General features: G+C 45.5%; 1 protein-coding gene across 1 annotated transcript; it reads right to left on the reverse strand.

Annotated features, from left to right (window-relative positions):
- Positions 1 to 529: 529 nt before the first annotated feature.
- Positions 530 to 14,452, reverse strand: LOC132836655 (beta-1,3-galactosyl-O-glycosyl-glycoprotein beta-1,6-N-acetylglucosaminyltransferase 3-like). The gene is given in 3 exon segments (XM_060856040.1): positions 530 to 1,048; positions 13,689 to 13,816; positions 13,819 to 14,452. Coding segments are annotated over 3 exon segments (1,281 nt in total).
- Positions 14,453 to 26,605: the final 12,153 nt, after the last annotated feature.

Raw genomic sequence — 26,605 nt, forward strand, 5'->3', positions numbered from 1 at the left:
TCTTCCTTCCTAACTATATGTTCGACCTTCCCCACCGACCAATCACGATCACCTAACCAACTGGACTTACCGAGCACCTTCCCAGCTACCTTCCCCAAAAGCCCCACCCTCACTCTATTTATCTCTCAACGCCCTTATTCCCCCACATTTCTGATGAAGGGCTTATACCTGAAACATTGATTCTCCCGTTCCTTGGATGCTGCCATGCTTTTCCAGCACCACACATTTTGACTCTCACAGTAACTAATGTTACAGTGCTAAGTCTCACAGTGCCCAGTGTTACAGTGGATAGTATTAAGGTATCCAATCTCCACAGTGCCCAACATTATAGTGCCCAACCTCACACTGCCTACTGCTACAGTGGTCATGTTACAGCATGCAGTTTCACAGTGCCTGGCCTCCGCAACAGCCAGTGTTATAGTATACAGTCTCACAGTGCCCAGTTTCACAATGCCCAGTCTCTCAGTGTTTCCAATGTCTCACCCACCACCGCTACCACCATCACCGAGGTTTACTCTGTCCCAACCTCCTACCCAGCCCCGGTTTTACCAAGTGTTCTGTTTCGGAGATATTCCTCCATGCACTGTACTGCCGTGTTGTCCATGTTGGGGTCAAACTTATTTGCAAAGTAACATCTCTGACGGACCACCCACTGTAGATCTCCTGCCCCATACACACAAACCAAGTGGCGATACCTTCCCGTGCAGGGAGGGTATAGGGCACCCCTCGCAACGTCACCAGCCTCAAAGGACCACTTTACTGCCCGGCCAAGTGTCCTGGTGGCCCCTTGGGTGTACGGGATGGAGCCGGGTACATTGGGCATTCTGTGCAGGGTAGCCCACACATGCTCGTCTGGCCTGTAGGTGTCCTCCGACCACTTGAGGAAGGCCTGGATCTCAGCACTGGCAAACACATGGCTGACAAACTCTCTGGTGGCCGTGAAGTAGGCACTGCCCACGAAGATGGAGGTGCTGATGTTCGGCTGGTCTTTCAGTTGCGCCGTCAAGACGACTTGGTCGAGCGTATCGTGGTGGTATTGCCAACGTTTCTAAAAGGCAAGCGCAAGAGAGAGTGAGAGAGACGAGAAAGTAGTAATGATAGCTTTTCAAATTCGCCTATGGCTTTTCCCCTCCCCAACTCCTCTGCACTCTCCTTGCCCCCAGCTCCAGCAAGATCCATGCACACTCCTTCTCTCAGTTACTCACTTTACAGTGGAGAACAAGGCCATTCAGGCCCTCAGGCCTTTCTCACTCCTATTGCCTAGTGCCAGTCACTTGCCTATTTCCCCATATCCATGCCTCCCAAACCATCTCCCAATGCTCATTTGCTGAGCAAACATAAAACTCATCCTCAAACCCTCCCAGTGGATCTGGCTCCAAAAGTACACTTCAAGCTGTGCCCTCTGGTCATAAAGGTTGAGAGCACCAGAAAAATAGATCCTTCAGCCCATCGTGTCTGCACTGGCAAAACAGGCTCCTTCTAATCCAGTCTCATTTTCCAGCACTGGGAATGTCGCCTTTCATGCCTCACCAGTGCAATGGAGACACTTTCCTGTGGTCATCAACTCCTGGAGTGGGACTTGAACACAGAGCTTTTGCCTTAGAGAGAAGGACATGGTGTGCAGGGATATAGTTCTTTGAAAGTGCATTGCAGATAGACAGGGTGGTGAAGTATGTGTTTGATACCTTTACCTTCATTGAGTATAGGAGTTGGGATGTAATGTTGCAGCTGTAACAGAGATGGATAGAGCTCTGAAAGATAGTGGAATCAAGGGTTATTGGGAGAAGGCAGGAACAGGATACTGATTGTGGATGATCAGCCATGGTTATAATGAATGGTGGTGCTGGCTCGAAGGGCACCTATTGTCTATAAGTAGGAGTATCTTTGACTATCTCTGATATGCCTTTGCCATTACCAAGTGTGATCTATTGTCTGTAGAGGACATTGGTGAGGCCACTTTTAAAATACTGTATACAATTCTGGTCACCCTTCGAAAGAAAGAACGTTGTTAAACTTGAGAGGGTGCAGAAAAGATTTACCAGGATGTTGCCGAGATTGGAGAGTTTGAGTGACAGGAAGAGGTTGAATAGGCTGGGGCTATTTTTCCTGGAGTGTCGGATACTGAGGGGTATCCTTACAGAAGTTCATAAATCAGGAGGGGCATGGATAGATGTTGAAATGATCAGCTGGATGATAGTACACTTCACACAGCTTCCTTTATCACATACATGCAAGAAGACTCAACCAGCCGGGTCAAAGCCCACCCTTGCCTGGAGAGTCTGAAACAGGCAGTTGCAATCCCACTTTTACACACAAATCAATGTTCCCTTTTCACAAATTACATTTTGATTTCAAGCCTTAGCAACACAACTAATCAATCAGATCCTGATCTAGGTACATGAGGCTTAGCATTAGATCATTGACCTTAAACTTCTACAACACCTGTTGAGTGTTGTTCCGATCTTCCTGTCTTCTCGCTTAACTGGAGCCAGTTTCAGTAAGCTCGCTAGCTTACATACGTGCTTGGCTGCACTTTTCTGTTGCAGCAAAGAACTATATCCCTGACCTCCTTTTCTGATCTTGCCGCATTTTGATTCCTTCCACGTCGGTTGTATAACCAGAGGTCATTTCCCAAGGGTGGGGGAGTCCAAAACTAGAAGCATAGGTTTAAGGTGAGAGGGGAAAGACCTGAGGGATTAGTTTTTCACGCAGTGGATGATGTGTGCCTGGAATGAGCTACCAAGAGGTTGTGCAGGCGGCTGGTATAATGACAATATTTAAAAGGCATCTAGATGTGGACATGAATAGGAATAGGTTAGAGAGATATGTGCCAAAGGCTGGCAAATGGGACGAGTTCAGATTGGGATGACTGGTCAGCGCAGATAGGTTGAACTGAACAGTCTGTTCCATACTGTATGATGCTATGACTCTGTGCTCTCTGGTTATTGAGGTTTAGAGCACCAAAATAATAAGTTGCCCTTCAGCCTATCGTGTCTGCACTGGTCAAAAAGCTATTCTCATCCCATTTTGCAGCACTTGGCCCATACCCTTGAGTGTCTCACAATAGCAATGAAGTCACCTTCCTATGGCCATCAGCTCCTGAAGTAGGACTTGAATCCAAAGCTCCTCCCTCAGAGTGAAGGACACCACACATTAGATTCTCTACAGTATGGAAACAGGCCATTTGGCTCAACAAGTCCACACCAATCCTCTGAAGAGCTACCCATCCACACTCATTACCCTATCCGATATTTACCCCTGACTAATGCACCCGAATACTATGGGCAATTTAGCACGACAAAAATTTAGCCTGCACATCTTTGTGGATTGTGGCAAGAAATCAGAGCACCCGGAGGAAACCCATGCAGACATGGGGAGAATGTGCAAACTCCACACAGACAGTCGCCCAAGGCTGGAATCGAACCCAGGTCTTTGGCGCTGTGAGGCAACAGTGCTAACCACTGAGACACCATGCCACCCCTTCCGCAAGTCACAAGACACTTTATTCACATTGTGTCAAAAGGTATCTTTTATCCTCGGTCCTTGTGGCATCATGCATGGGAGATATGGATCCTTGGTTACCAAGGGGAGGATAGATTATTGATGGTGTGCAGGAATGTGGATGGTGGAACAGGATCAAAAGGGCCAATGGCCTACTCTTGTTCCTTGTATGTATGGGAAGAGATTTTTTTTTATCCAACTTACATCGGAACTCGCCATCATCTCATACAAATGTAGTTTAGGCTTCATTAACGTTTCAATTCCTCAGTTATCCTCACCATGCCTCTAACCCAAAATCTTACATCTGCATTCCATTGCACTTGTACAATGGGTGAACAGTGAAGTATATTTCCTTGACTTCATTACCGAGTGCTCACCCTGTACCCATTGAATAAACCTCACCCCACTTTCCTTTGTTCCAGTGGGAGCATCGTTGACCTTTCCAACTGAGCCATCCAACTTAAACCCTGGCACCATTCTGCAAAATCTCCTCTTCTCCCTGTCCTGAGGGCCCTCACATCGTTTTATAGTCACCGGAAATGACCACAACAATCCAACTGGGGCTAAACCAATTTGACATGCAGTATAACTCAGCCATTTATTGGCATCAATGTCTCTATTTATGAAACCTTCTGCTTTTCTACCCTCTTATGGCCTTCTCCATCTTCTAATGTTGATGAATGTTTATCGCCAGATCCCTCTAACCCTGCGCACTCTATATGATTGTGCCATTACATTTCTATTACCACTCCACATCCTTCTCCCAAAACATATCACCTTACACTCTTCTGTATTCACCTCTGACTGGATGCTGTCTGTTCATTGTGGTGACTCTGGACAATTCACATCATCCTCACCATTTGCCAATTCTCCAGGTTTATCATTGCCCCGAATATGGGCATTTTGCCACATACTCCAAATTGATATCACTGACATATTGAATAAAAGCAGTCGTCTATTTAGGGCTGAGATGCGGAAACATTTCTTAACTTACAGGATAGTGAAGTTATGGAATTCTGTACCACAGAAAGCTGTGGAGTTTGAGTCATTGAATATATCCAAGAATGTGACTAACAAATATTTAGGTTTCAAAAGCATCAAAGGCATGGGGAGAAAGTGGGAGTATGGCTGTGAGATAGAGGATTAGCCATGATCATATAGTATGGTGGGCCTCAGGAAGGGCCAAATCATCTTCTCCTGCTCCGGGTCTTGATGTTTATATGTCCCAGCTGTGTGGATCATTCCCACCTACCAACCGACCAACCTCTCGTCCAAAACAAGATCCATGAATCAGGCCTTGTGTTGTCAATTTTGTTGTCCAGCCATTTTGATCTAGTGCCTAGTGAAACACTTCATTGAATCCAGTTCAGACAACATTCTCTGCATTCAAATTCTCAGCTGCTTCATCAATGCATGATGCGAGGTTGGAGACTTACCTTTTGAAAACCTGCAGTGGCTTCGCTTCATTAATTTGATCTAAGGCAGGTTGGTGCGAATTGCAGTCATAACTACCAGCATCAATGTCAAGTGCATGATATAAAGTAAACTAGGATCCATGCGATGTGAGCCTCGAAGACCCAGGTTTAAGTCGCCTCTGCTCCAGAGTTGTGTGATAACATCTTTGAACAGGTTCATCAGTAAATGTAAGACCATTAACAAGTCGGGACAAGAGTCGGCCATTTAGTCCCTTAAGCCAGCTCCACTAGGATCATGGCTGATTCAACATTCCTCACATCCATGTTCTTGCCCTATCCCCGTAACCCTTAATTCCTCACTGACCAAGAATCTATGCATCTGAGCCTTAAATATATACAAGGAATTCCAAAGATTCACAACCTTCTAAGAGAGGAAATTCCACCTCATCTCAGTCATAAACTGGTGCCCCTTTATTCTGAGACAATACCCGACCTGGTCCTGGACTCTTCCATGAGGAGAAACATCCTTTCAGCATTTACCCTGTCAAGCCCCTTAATCCTGTCCATTTCAATGAGGTCACCTCTCATTCTTCTAAACTCCAGTGAGTAGAATCCTGTTTAGCCTTTTGTTTTTAAGACAATCCCTCCATCATGGGGGCCATACCACTGAACATTCTTTTAATTTCCTCCAATGAAATAACATGTTTTCTTAAATAAGGTGACCAGAAGTGCTCACAGTACTCCGTAAATGCTCTCACAAGCACCTTGCACAGTTGCAGTAAGACTTCCTGACTTTTATACTCCAACCCCCTTCAAATAAGGGCAAACATTCCACTTCAGTTCTGAAGAAAGGTCACCAGACTCAAATCATTGACTCTGTTTTCTCTCCACGAATCCTACCCGACCTGCTGAGTCTCTCCAGAAATTTCTGATTTCATCCAATATTCCAATTGTCTTCCCAATTACCTGCTGCCCCCGTGTGCAAGCTTTCCATGTTTCATTCACTAGTTCCCTCAAGTCCCTTTGTGTTGCAGCTTTCTGAAGCTTTCTCCATTTAAATAATATTCTATTCTTTTGATTTCCCTTCCAACTGAACAACTTCATATTTTCCCACATTGCATTCCATTTGCCAACATTTTTTGCCAGCTTAACGTATCGATATCTGTCTGTAAAGCACATAAGACAACATTGTTTACTGTAACTCGATATACATGACAGTAAAATATCAGCAAGGTTTGAGAAGGTTTGTAGTTCAGGTTGAGGTTCTCGATGTAGGTTTGCTCGCTGAGTTGGAAGGTTCACTGAAGATGTTGCCTAGTATGGTGACGAAACATCTGAAAATGAACCTTCCAGCTCAACGAGCAAACCTACATCCAGAGGATTGTTTCAAGTCAACCTCAGAGTACAACGGGGTCTTGATCAGATGGGCTAATAGGCCAAGGAGTGCCAGATGGAGTTTAATGTCGATAAATGTGAGGTGCTCCATTTTGGAAAGGCAAATCAGGGCAGGAATAATACACTTCATGGTAAAGTCTGGGGAGTGATGATGAAACAAGAGATCTTGGATTGCAGATTCATAGCTTCTTGAATATGGAGTTCGCAGATAGACAGGGTAGTGAAGAAGGTGTTTGCTACACTTGCCATTATTGGTCAGTGCATTGTGTGGAGGAATTGGGAGGTCATGCTGTGGGTGAACAGGACATTGGTTTGGCAATTTCTGGAATACAGCATACAATTCTGGTCTCTCTGCTATAGGAAGGATGTTGCGAAACTAGAAAAGGTTCAGAAAAGATTTACAAGGATGTTGCCAGAGTTGAGTGTGGAAATGCAGGAGATTGGTACTAGATGTGGAAAATTACAGACACGATGGGCTGAATGGCATCCTTCCGCAAGAATTCTTTAATTCTGTGACTGGCACAGAGGAAGATTTCCTTCAAGGTTCATGTTATCAGGAGGGACACCAAAGCCCTTTCCTCAGCTGAGTGGTCAGAAAACTCCCTACTCTTTACTTGAACTAAGGCATAACCTGACTCCACCAGTATCATAGCAAAAATCAGCCATTCGTCCCTTCAAGTCTGCTCCACCATTCAAGAAGGTCACTGCACTTCTGGTTGCAATTTCAATTCCACATTTCTATCGGTTGCCCCGGGGTCCTTATCTTTTTTTAAAAAAAGGTCACCTTGCTCACTCTTTCATAACTTCATCAACTCAGCCTTCACAACTTCGTACAGAGTGCCACAGCCCTCTCAGGGGAAAATAATTCTGCAAGGCATTGGTGAGGTTACTTTTGGAGTACTGGGTAAATTTGTGATCGCCCTGCTATTGGAAGGGTGTTGTTAAGCTGCAAAGGATGCAGAATAAATTTCCAAAGATGTTGCCAGGACTGGAGGGTTTTAGTTATAAGGAGAGGTTAGGACTTTTCTCACTGGAGTATTGGAGGGTGAAGGTTGACCATATAGAGGTTTATAAAATTGTGCAGGAAATCAATAAAAGTGAATAGCCACAGGATGGGGGAGTCCAAACCCAGAGGGCATAGGTTTAAGGTGAGACCTGAGGGTGGTGCAAATATGGAGCAAATTGACGAAAAGAATTGTTGTAGTGGGTACAATTACAAGATTTAACAGACGACATAAATAGGACAAGTTTAGAGGGATATGGACCAAACACAGGATAATGGGACTAGTTCCAATTAGGATACCTGGTTGGCATGGATGAGTTGGATGAAAGGGTATGTTTCGGTGCTGTAGGACTCTGACGATATCTTATTCTACAGAACATCTTGTCAAACTTACAATGTCCCATCAACCACCTTATCATGTTCCCTCAGAGAAATTTATACATTTCAAAAACATCTCTCAGATTTCCAAACTTAAATATGTAAAAGCCAACTTGTTCAACCTTCCTTCATAAGGTAAGCCCTTCATCCCAGGAAAAAGGCAGGTGAAACTTGCTGTCAATGTAATTATTTTATGTTTTAAATGAGAGAAAAATGTACAGACTAATTCTGATGTGGTCTCATCAAGGCCTTGTATGGCACTCTCTCCACCCCTCAGGCCTGGAAATGGACTCTACATTTTGAAGAAAAATGTCTGTGCCAATGGACTCTGGACTAGAAAGAACTCTGTTTGTTGGTAATTAACTGTCATATGGTTTGTTGGGCTTATCACCTGCGCTATCTTGCATGTCTCTGGGTCTGGCAGGTCTTACTGTGAGCTGGGAGGCTCATGGGTCCTCCTGAAAGCTGTCACCCCGAGAGCCGGAGGGTGGGTAGGCCATCCTGTGAACCTAAAGATTGGTAGGCTGTCCCGAAAGCCGGAGAGTGGGTAGGCCACCCTGATGACAGTCTCCCCGAGAGCTAGATGGTGAGTAGACTGTCTTGTTTGTCATGTGTGTCCCTGGGTCTGGCAGGCCTTACTGTGAGTTGGGACGTTCATGGGTTGTCCTGAAAGCTGTCACCCCAAGAACCAGAGGGTGGGTAGGCCACCCTGATGCCAGTTGCCCCTAGAGCCAGTAGGTGGGTAGGCCATTCTGAGCGCTTTCAGAAGGAGTAATCTGGATGGGCTGTCCTAGAGCTGGTCGGAAGGTGTCTCAGAAGGTGCATAGGGGCAGGCTGAGATCCGGAAGGCTTGTGGGCTACCCTGCATGCTGTCGTCCCTGGGAAGGGGACGGGCTGTCCTAGAGGTGCCAGAAGGTGTGTCAGGTAGTCCACTGGCCAGACGGTGTATTGGGGTGATGAGAGCCCAATGATAAGTAGGGGCAGACAGAGAGCCAGAGGCCATCCTCAGCACTGTCGCCCTGGACGGGTAACGGGGTGGATTGTCCTAGAGGTGGTTGAAAGGTGTGTCAGGGTGGACCAAGAGCCGGAAGGTGCGTAGGGGCGGGCTGTCTTAGAGCGGCCAGAAGGTGGGAGGGATTGGGGTGGGGGGGGGGGAGAGGCTTGCTGTTTTTTTTTTGAGGGTCTGTATCATATGCGCTGTTTCTTACACAAGTCTTATATGTATGAATGTCATTGTTACTGTTTGTAACGATTGAAACTGGGATTTGAGGTTTGTCCTCATTTCCCTGAAAACCGGTTGAATGTCAGGATTTGGGGCTTGGCTTTGTCATTCCCCTCCCTTTAAAATTGCTGTTTCTCTGTATACAGCTGTAAATGTAATTGTTTGTATAAACTGTGCATTGTTTAATAAAATATAAATAAACAGGACTGTCTGTTTCCTTTCTTCCTGGTGATGGAATATAAATTGTGAGGAGCAATTATAAATGTTGTCTGCAAAAATCACAAAGCTGAATCATGAAAGAGGAGGAGGAGTGTAGGTTAAGCTAGATATGCTTGTACAAACAGTTATAAACATCTGTTTCCCACTTCTGCAAAAACAAAAACCACAACCAAGGTCATAAGGCTCAGTGTGGACGAAGAATGAGAGGAAATGTTGCTTTAGCATGCAAGGAAGCAGATGGCAGTGAAGGAGGACATACGCTAACAATAGACCACAGAGGGATGTGGAAATGGCCAAGCAAAACCTGTACTGTTACGCACAAGGCCTGATAAGGCTAGAGATAAACAATAGGAATGGATGCTGGGTTTAGAGTAGTGGGAGGAGGGAAAGAGAAATGATTTGTATCAGGTTTTGTACTCGGAGTGCCTATCTTGTAGACACCACTCTTGCAAGAGTATATCAGATGATATTGCTGCTTCAGATCTTGTCTTGGACTGAAATTATTAAAGTCAGTGGGTTCTATTTCCCACATAAATTAAGATTTACACACTTGTTGTTTTTTACTGCATCTGACACCTGCACACATGACATGGGTATAAGGGAAAAATAAGCATGACTGCTGTTGGGTGGTAGTGGAAGAAAAATAAACAGGCATGTCAAGGGATCTGCTCACTCTGAGAGCTGGCTCTAGGGGAGCTGGATCATCATATGAAGGACTCTTCAATCATCTTGAGGAGAGGAGACGGACTTTGAAACAGCCTCAGTGTGTCTTATGTGCTGCTGTTGGCGCCTTCCTACTGAGTAGGAGTTTATTTTTAATTTTTTTTTCATTGTTTGTTCTGATTGTATTCTGGGGTTTCTTTCTGCTTATTTCTGTTCATTTGAAGCTGTGCTCAGCTGTTCAGGCAGCTACTACCACCACTGCTGCTACAGTTTGGGCCTGCTCCTGCTACTGAAGCCTGGACTTTGCCTGCACCCCTGCTGCTGCTGCCTGGGCCTACCTAAACCCTGGGGAAAACTTTGACTGCTACTCCTGAGGCTGCTTCCAAAAAAAAAAGGACGATCAGATGTTCTGTTCACTCTCAGCTGGCTCTGAGGAAGCTGAATCCATGTCAAGGACCCTCCATGTGTAAACAAAAAGGTGATTGGTGACTGGATAATGGCCTCTGTGAAGTTATTCCTGATGTTGGGGTTTCCTGCTCCTTGGATGCTGCCTGACCTGCTGTGCGTTTCCAACACTAATCTTGACTGTAATCTCCAGCATCTGCAGTGCCCAATTACAGTCATAGAGATGTACAGCATGGAAACAGATCCTTCGGTCCAACCTGTCCATGCTGACCAGATATTCCAACCCAATCTAGTTCCACCTGCCAGCACCCGGCCCATATCCCTCCAAACCATTCCTATTCATATACCCATCCAAATGCCTCTTAAATGTTGTAATTGTACCAGCCTCCACCACTTCCTCTGGCAGGTCATTCCATATGCGTACCACACTCTCCATGAAAATGTTGCCCCTCAGGTCTCTTTTATATCTTTTCCCTCTCATCTGAAAACTATGCCCTTTGGTTGTGGACTCCCCGACTCCAGGGAAAAGACTTTGTCTATTTATCCTATCCATGCCCCTCATAATTTTGTAAACCTCTATAAGGTCACCCCTCAGCCTCCGAAGCTCCAGGGAAAACAGCCTCAGCCTGTTCAGCCTCTTGCTATAGCTCAAATCCTCCAACCCTGGCAACATCCTTGTAAATCATTTTGGAATCCTTTCAAGTTTCACAACATTTTCCAATAGGGAGGAGACCAGAATTGCACGGAATATTACAACAGTGGCCTAACCAATGTCCTGTACAGCCGCAACACGACCTCCCAACTCCTGTACTCCATACTCTGATCAATAAAGGAGCATATACCCAAACGCTGCCTTCACTGTCCTATCTACCTGCGACTCTGCTTTCAAGGAGCTATGAACCTGCACTCCAAGGTCTCTTTGTTCAGCAACACTTCCGAGGACCTTACCATTAAGTCCTGCTAAGATTTGCTTTCCCAAAATGCAGCACCTCGCATTTACCTAAATTCAACTCCATCTGCCACTTCTCAGCCCATTGCCCCATCTGGTCCAGATCCTGTTGTAATCTGAGCTAACCCTCTTCGCTATCCACTACACCTTCAATTTTGGCGTCATCTGCAAGCTTACTAACTGTACCTCTTATGTTCGCATCCAAATCATTTATGAAAATGACAAAAAGTAGAGGGCCCAGCACCGATCCTTGTGGCACTCCACTGGTCACAGGCCTCCAGTCTGAAAAACAACCCTCCACCACCACTCTCTGTCTTCTACCTTTTGAGCCATTTCTGTATCCAAATGGCTAGTTCTCCCTGTATTCCATGAGATCTAACCTTGCTAATCAGTCTCCCATGGGGAAGCTTGTTGAATACCTTACTGAAGTCCATATAGATCACATCTACCGCTCTGCCCTCATCAATCCTCTTTGTTACTTCTTCAAAAAACTCAATCAAGTTTGTGAGAATCTTTCACTATCAACCTAAGAACAATCCTTTACATGCTCTGAACCAAACTTACATTCTTTTGTTCACTCTTAACTCTTAAGGGGTAGCTATGAGCACCCACATGGACCCCAACTATGCCTGCCTTTTCATCCATCGGCACCATTCCCCACCTTTTCTGCCACTACATTGATGACTGGATTGGCACTACCTCGTATTTGCATGAGTTGTTGAAAAGTTCATTAATTCTACCAACACCTTCCAACCTGACCTCAAATTCACCCGGACAATCTCGGACACCTCCTTCCTCTTCCTGGACCTCTCCATCTCCATCTCTGGCAACCGACTAACCGCAGACATCTACTACAAACCCACCAACTCCCACAGCTACCTGGAATACACCTCCTCCCACCCTGCCCCTGTAAAACCACTATCCCTTATTCCCAATGTCTCTGCTTCTGCTGCATCTGTTCCCAGGAGGACCAATTCCACCACAGAACATCCCAGATGACGTCCTACCTCAAAAACTACAATTTCCTCTCCCACGTGGTTGACAATGCCCTCCAGTGCATCTGCTCCATTTCCTGTACCTTCACCCTTGAACCACACCCCTCCCAACGCAACAGGGACAGAACCCCTCGGTCCTCACCTTCTCCCCCACCAACATCCGGATACATTGCATTATTCTCCACCACTTCTGCCACTTACAAACAGACCGCACCATTAGGGACATACTTCCCTCTGCACTCCATCTGCATTCGATGAGACCATTCCCTCTGCAACTCCCTTGTCAGATCCACACCCCCCACCAACCCACCCTCCCCTCCTGGCACCTTTCCTGGCCTCTGAAAAGTGCAAAACCTGCACCCACATCTCCCCCCTCACCTCCGTCCAAGGTTTCAAAGGATCCTTCCACATCTGACAGAAATATACTTGTACCTCCACCAATGTCATCTACTGCATCCATTGCACCCGATGTGGTCTCCTCTACATTGGGGAGACAGAACTCTTACTTGTGGATGGTTTCAGAGAACATCTCTGGAATACCCACAACAACTAACCCCACTGCCCCGTGGCTGAACACTTTAACTCCCCCTCCCACCAAGGGCATGCATGTCCTGGGCCTCCTCCATCACCAAACCCTTACCAGCTGATGCCTGGATATTCCATCTTGGAACCCTGCAACCAGATGGATCAATGTCGATTTCACGAGTTTCCTCATTTCCCCACCCCAAGTAATCGCAGTCTCAAGCCTCCAACTCAGCACCACCCTCCTGACCGGTCCATCTTCTTGCTTACCTGTCCACTCGACCTTCCGCACCCCCGCCTGCCCCCCCCATACCTTCATCTATCTATCAATTTCCCAGCTACCTTCCACACCCATCCCACTTATCTCTCAGCACCCAAGTCCACAAGCCTCATTCCTGATGAAGGGCTTATGTCCAAAACATTGATTCTTCTGCTCTTCAGATGCTGCCTGACCCGCTGTGCTTTTCCAGTGCCACATTCTTGACTCTGATCTCCAGCATCTGTAGTCCTCACTTTCTCCTACACTCTTAACCAACCTACATTCCTGTATATTTGTGTAATCAGTCTATCTCCCTCCTTATCCCAAGCCCAGCCCTTGCTTTCCACCCCATCCCTTTCACCTGACCATCTTCCTTTCCACCCATCTGCTCCACCCCACCCACTGCCCAATCACAGCCATCTCCTCCCTGCATCCACCAATTGTCATCCCACCCACCTTTCCCCAGCCCCACACCCCCATTTATTCTGCAGCCCCTTCCTCTCCCCGGGTTCTGATGAAAGTTTCCGACCTGAAACGTCAATTGCCCTTCTACTCTGCTTGCAGCTCAACTCTCCAACTCCTCTATATTCCTTTGTACATTCTGAACCTCCCTCCTTGCAACTGAACAGTTTTAACAACCCTGTCTCTCTTTGTACAGACAGGAGTGGAGGACTGGAGGGAGAAAGAGACAGAGATGATGGAGGGAGGGAGGATGGAAAACACTTGGATGAAGAGAGGCCCAGCAGACAGGAAGGCGGTTACCTTTTTGAACCCTGGCGCAGGATCCGACTCAATCACGTTGGAGCCGTTCAGAGCTCTGAGGCTGCGGACTATCTCCCGGTTGGTCTTCAGGGGGAAGTCTTGGCCACTCACATTGATGAAGTACCTCCGGGGACAGGGCTCTCCAGCAGCTCCTTCATGCAGTTGAGATCCGCCTGAACTCTGCTCCAGCCAGCATAGGTGACCCACTCCAGCTTGGCTGCGACAAAGACATTGTGGAAACACGAAGCGATGGCCCGAACGGCCGCATGAAATTGACTCGGGGATTTGCGGTCCACGTGGATACAGTAGACATTCTGTGGGGCATAAATGCTCCGTAGGAGCCTCTCGAACATCTCAATGCTCTGGTGGATGACCATGGAGTAAGCCAAGGGGAAGTGTTCCTCCTCAGGGCTCAGGGGGACAGTGATATACTTACGGGCCCTCACAAACAATCTGCAATTTTGGGTCATGTTCAGATAATCTCCCTCAGTGATGGCTTGGTGCTTGAGGGAGACAGTAATAGAGTTGAGGAGGGCCCTTTCCACCTCCTGCCTGTCCCCCTGGATGATCTGCCAGCAGGTGGAGTTCTCCTCGACCAGCAGGTGTTCCTGCATTGGACTGGCGCCTGGTTTCACCAGCCTGAGGGTCAGCCGGCCCCCTCTTCTCTGGACCAGCAGCCATTGGCACAACAAGACCACACTGAGTACACACAGCGCTGATCTGAGGCACGACCAGTGGGCACAACGCTGGCTCAGCTTGGGCATGGCACTTTCCAGAGGGCAGTGTCCCCAGCCTATAGGCGATAGGCAAATGCTGAATGGATGCTCTCTGTGCTGGGCAGCACTGCCTCCACCAGGCCTTGGGGAAGGAGTGACTGCAATTTGCTGGAGAGGTCGCCCCAGCCAGTCCCCTCTCCTTGTTAGACTCTTGTCTTCCCTTTTCCCCAAGATTCAACGAATGACTCCGACTTTCACTCCCTCTCCCCCCGGAACTGCTCTCCCTCTGGAATTCCTCTCCCACTTTAACACCTCTCCCTCTCTCCGATACCCCTTTGTAACCCCGCTCCCTCAATAACCCCTCTCCCTTTGTAATCCCTCTCCTCCACTAACTCATCCCTCTCCCTCAGTAACTCCTCTCCTCCCTGTCTCGGTAACTCCTCTCCTCCCTCTCTCGGTAACTCTCTCTCTCTGTCTCTCTCAGTAACTCCTCCTGCCCTCCTTTGGATGAAACCCTGCCAATGTTCCGTTGTTTCTCTCTCGGAGTCCGGGCTCCTCTCGCTCCTGTCTTCCTGCCTGGCTACAGGTGTTTCCTTGCCCAGTCTCTGCTTCTCTCCGGCCGTTCCAGGACCTGTGTTGCCTGGGTGAAGTAAACAAGAGGATCGCGATGGTGTGCAGTCTGGATCGGAGAAATTATGACCAGAGAGAACACAGAGCCAGCCAAAACCAATAAACCACACCCCAGCCTGGGCTGCTCTTTCAGGAAGGAACCTGCCATCGAGCCCACAACAATGTGGGAGGAGTAACCCTTGGATGAAGAGAGGGCCAGGAGACGGGAAGGTGGTTACCTGTTTGTATCGTGACTCTTAACTGCCCTCTGGGCTATTTGGGATGGCCAATAAACACTGGCCTGGCCAATGATGCCCCCATCCCATGAATTTATTTGAAAAAAAGTGACAAGAGGAAATCAAATAAAATCAAACTTCACCACCTGTCCTCTCTCTCTGATGCAAAATTGGAATTATGGTGATTTGACCCTTCATAATAAAGCTGGGAATCTGAGCACAGTAAGTTGATATTAATCCAAAAAAAAATTCCCCTGGCCGAGAGTGGCTCAGAGGTTAACATTGCAGGAGCACAGTGCCAGGGACCAGAGTTTAATTCTGTGTGTGGCTGTGTGGAGTTTTACATGTTGTCTGCTTGGGTTCCCTTCGGGTGCTCTGATTTCAAAGATGTTCAAGTTAGGTGGATTGGCCATGCTGAATTGCCCATAATATCCAGGGATGTGCAGGCTGAGTGGGTTACTATAGCCACACACACACACACACACACACACACACACACACACACACACACACACACACACACAGCAGAACACTCCTGCAGGTTTAGGCAATGCTCAATGTAATGCAACATCCTGGTGGATCTCCTTTGCGCACCCCTCCATCCCCAGTACAATCACATCCTTCCTATAATGCGGTGACCAGAACTGCACACAGTACTCCAGCTGTGGTCTCTCCAAAATCCTGTAAAGCTCCAACATGACACCTCCCTGCTTATGTATTCAGTGGCTTTGACCCTTCTTAATTCCCTTACCTGCCTATCCTACTGCCTTCACGGATGGCTGGACATACAAACGAGGATCCGTCTAATCTTCTGTGCTTGCCAGGGTCCTCCTATTTAACATGTACTCCCTTGCCCTGTTCGTCCTCCGGAAATGCATGTCACAGAAATTTGGGCATTCAGTAGCACAGAATCAAGAAAAAAAATGACTGGCATCAAGAGCTGGCATCTTTTAAACATTGTAACTGTGCTCACATACATTACTTCATCTGGAAGTTCATTCCATCACAAACCACTCTGGGGAAAAAAGAGTTGCTCCTCAATCTTCAAATCTTTTTCCTCTGACCTTACAAATATGGCCCTGAGTCTGAACTCCCCCACACTAGGGAAAAGACCCTTGTCATTCACCTTATCAATCACTGTCATGATTTTATAAACCTCAACAAGGTCACCCCTCAATTTCCTATTCTGTAGTGGAAAACACGTACAGTTCTGATGTGGATCCTTTAGAGAGGGGACAGAAAAGGTTTACCAGGATGTTGCCTGGAATGGGGGATTTTACCTGTGAAGGAAGATTGGATCGACTGGGTTTGTTTTCACTAGAATGCAGGAGGTTGAGGGGTGACCTTATTGAAGTTGATAAGATTGTGAATGGCATGGATAGGGTGGAAAGTAAGAGGCCTTTTCTCAGGATGGAAGAGTCAGTTACTCGGGGTCACAAGTTCAAGGTGCAGGGGTCAGGGGGGTGTTTAAAAGAGATATGTAAGGCATGTTTATCATGGAAAGGGTGGTGAGTTCATGGAACACACTGCCAGAACAGACAATGGAAGCAGATACAATTGTAGTTTTCAAGAATCATACAGCAGCAGGCATGAATAGGAAGGGAACAGGGGAATACGGATCCTGTAAGTGAAGACAGTTTTAATATGGAAGGCAAAATGTGTCAGTGCAGGCTTGGAGGGTTGAAGAGCCTGTTCCTGTGCTGTAATGTTCTTAGTAAAATGACCCCAGCCTCTCCAGTCTATTTTTATATCTTAAACCCTGCACTCCTGCCAACATCCTGGTAAATCTTTTCTGAACCGTCTCCAGTTTAATAATATCCTTCCTACAGCAGCGTGAGCAGAACAGGACACAGTATTCCCGAACTGGCCGTACCAACTTCCTGTCCAACCTCAGCACGCCATCCCAACTCCAATATTCAGAGAGCTGAACAATGACGGTTATCACACTCCAGCAGGTATTGTTTCACCCTGACTCCCCTTGTAACTGTCCACATCTCGCTGGGACACTGATGGGAAACATCTTGACTCTTTGACTGATTCGACCAAGTCTCATTTCTTACTGTTCCTGTGTATCCCTCAGAACAGGAATGTAACGTGCATTCCCATGGCAACATCACAATGACAGACTTGTTTGTGGATTCACATGAAGTGAGCATCACTGACTGGGACAGCCTTGTTATCCATCTCCCTAATCTCTCCGGCATAAATGATAAGGAACTCTCCTCTTTAACCCCACTGTCCTTGTGTTTTAAGAACCCTGACCACAAATGCAAAGTCATATGGTAGAGAGTTCCAGGATTCTGTCCCAGAAAAACTGAAGGAAGGATGATTACTTTCAAAGTTGGGATTAAGGGTGAAGTGGAGAGTAACTGCAGAAGGAGCAGTGTTGCGTCATATTGCTGGCCTTGTCTTCAAGGTGATATTGATATTGGGTTTACAAGGTGCTGTTGAGGGACCCTTCCTGAATTACTCTAGTAAATCCACAACAGGTATAACATTGTTTCCAGGAAAAAATGGACAGGATTCATCAGAGAAGGGAAATGAAAATTGCTCAAAGTCTTATGAGATGATAACATGGAGGGCCCAAGCAGCTGAAGGCCGGTGGAGTGATGGAATCAGGGGATGGTCAAGAGGCTGGGATCGCAGGAGGGCTGACATCATGGAGTGATAATGAGCATTGATGTTACAGCTAAGAGAGGGTTATTGAGCTGGGAGGTGGTTTCAAAGATAGGGTGGGGTGGAGGGGGTGGAGGAGGTTCTGGAAATAGGGAAGGTGTCAGGGCTGGATGAAGTTACAGAGATAGGGAGGAGTGTACTGGGTGGAGGAGCTTATAGAGATGTACAATGCAGAAGCAGTCCCATCAATCCAACTCATCCATGCCGACCAGTTCTCCAAACCGAATCTTGACTCAATTGCCCGCACTTGGCCCAAATCCCTCTGCACCTTTCCTCATCATATACCAATCAGGATGCCCTTTAAATGCTGTAATTGTACCAGCCTCCACCACTTCCTCTGGCAGCCCATTCCATACACGCAACACTCCTCAGCCCATTGGCCCATCTCATCAAGATCCTGTTGTACTCTGAGATAACCTTCTTTGCCATCCACTGCACCTCTAGTTTTGGTGTCATCTGCAAACTTACTAACTGTATCCCCTATGTTCACATCCAAATCATTATATAAATTATGAAAAGCAGTGCACCCAGCACCGATCCTTGTGGCACACCACTGTCACAGGCCTCGAGTCTGAAAAGCAACTCTCCGCCACTGCCCTCTGTCTTTTACCTTCAAAGTCAGTTCTGTATCCAAATGGCTAGTTCTGCTTGTACTCCATGAGATCTAACCTTGCTAACCAGTCAACCATGGGGATCCTTGTCGAACGCCTTACTGAAGTCCACATAGATTGCGTCTACCCCTCTGCCCTCATCAATCCTCTTTGTTATTTCTCTGAACAAACTCAGTCAAGTTAGTGAGACATGATTTCCCACACACAAAGCCATGTTGACTTTTCCTAATCTGTCCTTGCCTTTCCAAATACATATAAATCCTGTCTGTCAGTATTCCCTCTAACAACTTTCCCGCCACCAATGTCAGGCTGACCGGTCTCAGCTTTAAAGCATCACCTTTTCATTTTGAGGCTATGTCCTCTGGTTCTCGTCCCTCCTACTTACATAGAACATAGAACATAGAAAGATACAGCGCAGTACAGGCCCTTCGGCCCTCGATGTTGCGCCGACCGAATCCTACCTAACCTACACTAGCCCAATAACTTCCAAATGCCTATCCAATGCCCGCTTAAATGACCATAAAGAAGGAGAGTTCACCACTGCTACTGGCAGGGCATTCCATGAATTCACAACCCGCTGTGTAAAGAATCTACCCCTAACATCTGTCCTATACCTACAACCCCTTAATTTAAAGCTGTGTCCCCTAGTAACACCTGACTCCATTAGCGGTAAAAGGTTCTCAGTGTCGACCCTATCTAAACCCCTAATCATCTTATACACCTCTATCAAATCTCCCCTAAACCTTCTCTTCTCCAATGAGAACAGCCCCAAGTGCCTCAGCCTTTCCTCATAAGATTTTCCTACCATTCCAGGCAACATCCTGGTAAACCTCCTCTGCACTCGTTCCAATGCCTCCACATCCTTCCTATAGTATGGCGACCAAAACTGCACACAATACTCCAGATGAGGCCACACCAGAGTCTTATACAGTTGCAACATGACCTCAGGACTCCGGAACTCAATTCCTCTACCAATAAAGCCCAGTACACCATATGCCTTCCTCACAGCACTATTTACCTGGGTGGCAACTTTCAGAGATCTGTGTACATGGACACCAAGATCCCTCTGCTCATCCACACTACCAAGTAGCCTACCATTAGCCCAGTAATCCATCTTCTTGTTACTCCTACCAAAGTGAATGACTTCACACTTAGCTACATTGAATTCCATTTGCCACATTTCTGCCCAGCTCTGCAACTTTTCTATATCCCGCTGTAACCTACCACTTCCTTCCTCACTATCCACAACTCCACCGACTTTTGTGTCATCCGCAAACTTGCTTACCCAGCTTTCAAGCCCTTCCTCTAGATCATTTATAAAGATAACAAAAAGCAATGGTCCCAAAACAGATCCTTGTGGTACACCGCTAGTAACTGCACTCCAAGATGAACATAGTCCATCAACTACTACCCTCTGTCTCCTTCCAGCCAGCCAATTCCTAATCCAAACCTCTAATGTATCCTCAATGCCATACCTCCGTAGTTTTAGCATTAGTCTACCATGGGGAACCTTATCGAACGCCTTACTAAAATCCATATACACAACATCTACTGCTTTACCCTCGTCCACTTCCTTAGTCACCTTCTCAAAGAACTCAATAAGGTTTGTGAGGCACGACCTGCCCTTCACAAAACCATGCTGGCTATCCTTGATCACGTTATTCCTATCCAGATGTTCATAAATCTTATCCCTTACCATTCTCTCTAAGACTTTGCCCACCACAGAAGTCAGACTCACTGGCCTATAGTTACTAGGGCTATCCCTACTCCCTTTCTTGAACAAGGGGACCACATTCTCTATCCTCCAGTCCTCTGGTACTATTCCCGTTGACAATGACGACATAAAAATCCAGGCCAATGGCTCTGCTATCTCCTCCCTAGCTTCCCATAGAATCCTAGGGTAAATGCCATCAGGCCCAGGAGACTTATCTATTTTCATCCTCTCCAATATTCCCAGAACCTCTTCCCTGCATATTTCCAGGCCATCCATTCTAATCATTTGTGACTCCATATTCACATCAGCAACAGTGTCCTGTTCCTGAGTGAATACTGATGAAAAGTATTGATTTAGTGTCTCTCCAATCTCCTCCGCCTCCACACACAACTTCCCACTACTATCCTTGACTGGACCGATACCTACCCTAGTCATCCTTTTATTCCTGACATACCTATAGAAAGCCTTTGGGTTTTCCCTAATCTTACCAGCTAAAGACTTTTCATGTCCCCTTCTCGCTTCTCTTAGCTCTCTCTTTAGATCCTTCCTGGCTACCTTATAACTCTCTATCGCCCCAACTGAACCTTCACGCCTCATCTTTACATATGCCGCCTTCTTCCCTTTCACAAGGGATTCCAATTCCTTACTAAACCACGGCTGCCTCACAAGGCCCTTTGCACCATGCCTGACTGGTACATACTTATCGAGGACACGTAGTAGCTGCTCCTTGAACAATCCCCACATCTCATTAGTGTTCTTCTCTTGAAGCCTGTTTTTCCAATCCACACATCCTAAGTCATACTTGTGGAAACACCTTTCCATTTCCAGTCTACCATGGGGTTTTAGTATTCTGTAAGTTTCAATCAGATCTCCCTCACTCTTCTGAACTCCATTGCATCCAGACACAGAGTCCTCAACCGCTCCTCATGTGACAAGCCTTGTCCTTGTGTGTATATTTAAGGCTGAGATAGATAGATTCTTGATCAGTCAGGGAATCAAGGCTTCCAAGGAAAGCACAGGAAGGTGAAAGTGAGGAATGTTGGATCAGTCACGATCCTATTGAATGGTGGAGCAGGATCAAGAGCTTAAGGGCCTACTCCTGTTTCTGTTTCTTATGGCATTCTGAGCACTAACCTACTGTTCTGGAAATCATGGTGTCGAATGCTACCACAGCTGATGGTGAAATATGAATTCAGTAAAATCTGAATTTAAAAACTAGCCTATGATGACCATATAACCATTGTTGATTCTCAGATTACAGGTTTATGAGTGAAACTCCAGATCCATGGCAATTACGTTGGCTCTGAACTGACATCTGAAATAGTCAAGTAAGACACTCAGTTCAAAGGTAATAATGGATGGAAAACAAATGGCAGCCTTACCAAAAAAGCCACATCCCAGGAAAGAATAACAAGAAAAGAAAAACATGTTATGAACCTAATGTAGAGGATTTTTCACTTAATTCCCTGCAGCTCTTCTTCTGTGGCCCAAGGTCTTTGAAAGGAGGCAGGATCTTGGGACTTGTCTTCTACATCAACATCATGGCAGCTCCAAGACGGTCTGAAACAATCCTCCAAACTCTGGCATTGATGGTTAAACATCGATAAGTTAAACATTGTGGAAGTGACAAAACCTTTCCACTCTCCAGCTCTGCAGGTTTGTGATAGGGCAGTCTAAAAGCAATATGGGTACAGGCTATGGCATCCTACAGCTGGGGGAAGGAAGTGATGGCAGAGAATCCTACTGCCCAGGTTGCTTGGCTCTCCTTGTTATAGGTGAATGATGTAAAACAAGTGTAATCTGGAGAAAGAGGCATCAGTGACAGCTTGGATGCATTTGCAGGTCGCCTCAACTGGGAGATACTACAAAAGACCCGATGTAAAATATATGTGTGTGTAAACTGTATGGGACATCGAACTAATGACAAATATGTTTTGTCCTAATTATTTGAAAGCACTTAATAATTATCTAGGTATGTCTTTCTGGAACCATGAATTAAAGGTGGAATGTGCCTCCTGGAATATTAATGGTTATTTGTTATATTGTGCTTGTTTGTAAGAAAAATCATTGACAGATTTTGTTCTGAGCAAGGATCACTGGACCCAAAACATTAACTCCTGATTTCTCTCCACAGATGCTGCCAGACCTGCTGAGTTTTTTTTATTTTTGGAATGACTGCAGTTTTTGAATAGGAAATGGGACTTTATTTTGTGTTTTGAAATATTTTATAATATATTGCCAGTAGAAAGTAAAACTGCAGATGGAACTGGAGATCTGAAAGAACCAAATTCAAAGCATGCCTGAGAAATTCAGAGGCTCTGGTAACATCTGTGACAGAGAAACAGAGTTAACACTGAGACTGGTTTGAGTGTTCCACAGAACTCTGTTTCTCTTTCCATGAATGCTGTCAGACCTGCTGAGTTTCTTCAGCATTTTTGAGGTTTGTTTTGATTTCCAGCATCCACAGTTTTTGCCTTTCGTCAGATCTGAAGATAAAGCCATTCATATCTGTGTCTTTGGGGACACTGTTTGCAAGTAATCCATGGCTGATACATTAATCAATAAAGACATTTGAGTGTGCAGGTGGGAGAGAATTTAAAACAAGGAAAAAGAGTAAGTGCTGAGGGAATGCAGCAAGTTTGCAGCGTCTGTGGAAAGAGAGACAGACAGACAGACAGAGTTAACATTTTGAGTTCAATGTTCAGTTCTCGTGACAATTTACGGTCTCCTCTGAATGACAGAACCTCCCACTAGCTCTGTTCTGGTTACTCAGGACTGATGTTCATGTTCAAGTTTTGTACAAGAGCCAGATCCTACTCAAATGGCTACAGTTTAAGCAGTTAAAGCCTGAGTAAATTTTGGGAATTAATAGGAGGGTTTTGCAATTAAAGCCCAGCTACCAAGCCAAATCAAACTACAATTGAAAATAATGCATTTCCATTGGCTTAGAACAAGGCAAACAAACAAAATAAATTGATTGCAAGAACATTTCATCATTGAGTTTAGTCTGCCCTTCCCTCTGAACATAATAAAACTGCAATGAACAATGCACCTGTTTCTAGGATTTGTTTTATTTCCACAATAAATACTTTGTACAGTGAGCAATAAAATCTTGCTGAGGACACAGGACAGTGAATATTTTCTCTGTGCTGACATTTGAAACACAGATGGAAGTGATATGGGATATTTTGGAGCTATCATGGTCCCTGGATCACTAAAGATTAGATATATAAGTAAGATAAAAACGGAAATCCTGATGATAACACTTGCACGTTTCAAATTCCCATGAGCCCCTGTCGACCCTTCTCCCTGACCATCCAGAACACCCAAAGCTTCACACCCAGCTCCCCTGCCTGTGATATCCTACCTTGGTTTATTTAGACATTTCAAAGCAATCCTCTGCCTTCTGCAGTGAGTTTCAGTCACAGACACAGACATTGCAAAGTCCTCATTAGTTTCCTGGTAGCTGTTTGCTCAATCTTGGCTTTAACCACCTCTTGGGTAACTAAACTCCTGATAGCACCATCACACATACTGAGTCCCCTTTCCCATCTATCATTCTATTCCTTTGTCCATGTGATTACTATCCAAACCCACACATTACCTTCTGAATACCCAGTGACCGAGTGAATGAGCTAACCTCCAGATCCAGCCCCACAAACATCCAGACCCTCTGAACCCTGTCAGTTGAAATTATAAACATACATCATGGATCATCCGATTTCAGCCCCACCCCCTACCCTCCCCTCATCTGACCTGTCAAACACCTTGATTGTTAGAACCATCTTCCAAACCAGAACTGACCAGAAAACACCATCACCCACACATTCTAATTCCTCCCACCAACTGGACCTCAGCTTTTGACCCCAAACAGACACAATTATCCCCATTGAAATGCATTAGAGTCAGGCCTGAATATACAGCCCCTTTTCCCAACGATCCGGATACTCTCAAGACAGAATAACCAGCTCATCCTTGTACCAGCTCAGCAATCTGCATGATCCAATCTCTGTTTATTTAACCATTTCAAAGCCATCCTCTGAAATGTGAAGGAAGGCTGACACTCAGGAAACACATAGATTTGACAAAAATCTTCTGTGAAGATTGCAGCTCTGTATCAGCTTAGCGACAGAGTTCCATGATTAAGTGCGATGAATCTGTCACAGTCACATTCCATTAATTTGCTGTGGAGAGTTTCAGAGATCAGAACTCTGGGTCGGGGACAGAATTGTCACATTTGATGGATTTCCAACTAGAATTCTTGAGACCAAAGTTTGGTTTCTGGTCACTGGATTCGAAACGTTAACTCCGAATTCTCTTCACAGATGCTGCCAGACCTGCTGAGCTTTTCCAGCAATTTCTATTTTTGTTTCTGATTTGCAGTATCTGCAGTTCCTTCCATTTTATTTGATTATCAAGGACCTGAATGCTCAGCACTTGTCCAATATAAAATGTTTAAATAGCCAATCACTACGAGACAGAGACTAACAGTTAATAAGTCTGTTGTCCACCTGTAAACTTGTGAAATACTGACTCTCTTTGTCCCTGTGCTGCTTAACTGACTTACTCAAGGGCGAATGCAACAGGCCAGACAGACAGTAAGTCAGGTGGCATGTGAGACAGTATTGAATTCTTATTGAATGTTCATTGGCATTTGGTGCTAAAAGTTTGGATTATGATGCAGTCTGGATAAGTTAGATATTGCAAACAGGAGATAATCAAATGGACAGTCACTATTTTCAACAATATAAAAGTGCAGAACTGGAAAAGCACATCAGGTCAGACAGTATCCAAGGAGCTGGAGAATCGATGTTTCAGACATTAACCCTTCATCCATAGATGTTAGGGAAATGGTGAATTAAATGAATAAGTACTTTGCTTCTATCTTCACTATAGAAGATACAAAAAGCATTTCAGTAATAGTGGTAAGACACTGTTTTGCTGACATTGAAACTTCAGGCCAACTGTGTCTGCATGCTGACTCAGAACTGAGCACATGCACAGTTCCAGATTGTCTGCATCATCATCCCAATCTCCCTCACCCTCTCCCCTCCTCTCTGAATCTGAACATCACCACCATTCTCCGCACCACCTCCACCAGCCCCAACCACCATCAGACTGGACATCAATCTCTCTCCTCTCCAGGTCACAATCTCTCTCTCACACTCAGACTTTCTCTCCCACCCCCACTCTATCCCTCCAAATCTCAACATCCAGTGAAACTGAGCAGACATGGAAAGAAGATGCATGATTGAAACACTTCAACCAATTGCATTCACCCATGCATGAGTAAGCATCTCCCTAGAGAATACTGTATGTGCTCCTCAGTGTCAATCCAATTGTAAGTCAGGAAGTAGGAGGGAGGGATGAACACAATGTAATTACAGTCACTAAGGAGGCTGGACTCAGCAAACTGATAATAGGTCCCATCACCTTCTGTCTCCATCCCACAGACTTAAAAGAGGTTGTCAATTTGGTTGTCGATGAATTAATGCAAATTCTTTGAATTTCCCAAGATTCATTAGACTTCACTCAGTCAGAGATCATTTAGTCTGTCAACGTTTTGCCCCATCACTTGTCAGTGACCATCACCTTCCTGCCTCTAAACCTCTTCTGGCCCCAAGGCCTATCTGGAATGACTTGATGCTGTTTGTAGACTCCTGCTGACACTAACCTCGGGGATGCATAAGGTTGACTTGGTACAAGGTTCATTAATTGAAACCTGCTGCTTTTCTATTACTATGGTATAATAATGTCTATTTAACCCTGACCGTATAATTCATTTCGACAGTCCCTTATTTTGAAAGAAGATGTAAATACATTATAGACAGTTCAGAGGAGGTTTACTCGATGAAGACTTTGAATGAGTGGCTTGTGCAATCAGGATAGGTGCTCAGACTGGGTTTGTTGCTAATGGAGTTTAGACGGGTTAAGAGTGATCTGATCAAACTGTATAAAGGCTCTTAATGATCTTGACACAGTGAATGTGGAATGGATGTTTCTTCTTGTGAGTGAGTTCAGAATTAGGGACCATGTTTATACAATTAGTGAGGGATCACACTTTTTGGACAGAGATGAAGAGAATTAATTTTTCTGGTGTGTAATTTTGGAATTATCTGTCCCAGAAAGTGGGAGAGGTGAGGACACTGGATATTTTTAAGTCACAGGTAGATTTATTCCCTTGCATAACAAGAATCTAAGGTTACACTGGGTAGATGGGAACTCAAAACATAGACTTATCAGCCATAAACTTATGAAAGAGTGGAATAGGTTCAAGCGAGCAAATGAATTTGTTAGATGCATTCATGAAAATTTCCTCAAGCAGTATATAGAGGATCCTACTCAGGAAGGGACA

This window comes from Hemiscyllium ocellatum, chromosome 47, assembly GCF_020745735.1.
Source record: "Hemiscyllium ocellatum isolate sHemOce1 chromosome 47, sHemOce1.pat.X.cur, whole genome shotgun sequence".
In the NCBI taxonomy this organism is placed as follows: Eukaryota; Metazoa; Chordata; class Chondrichthyes; order Orectolobiformes; family Hemiscylliidae; genus Hemiscyllium; species Hemiscyllium ocellatum.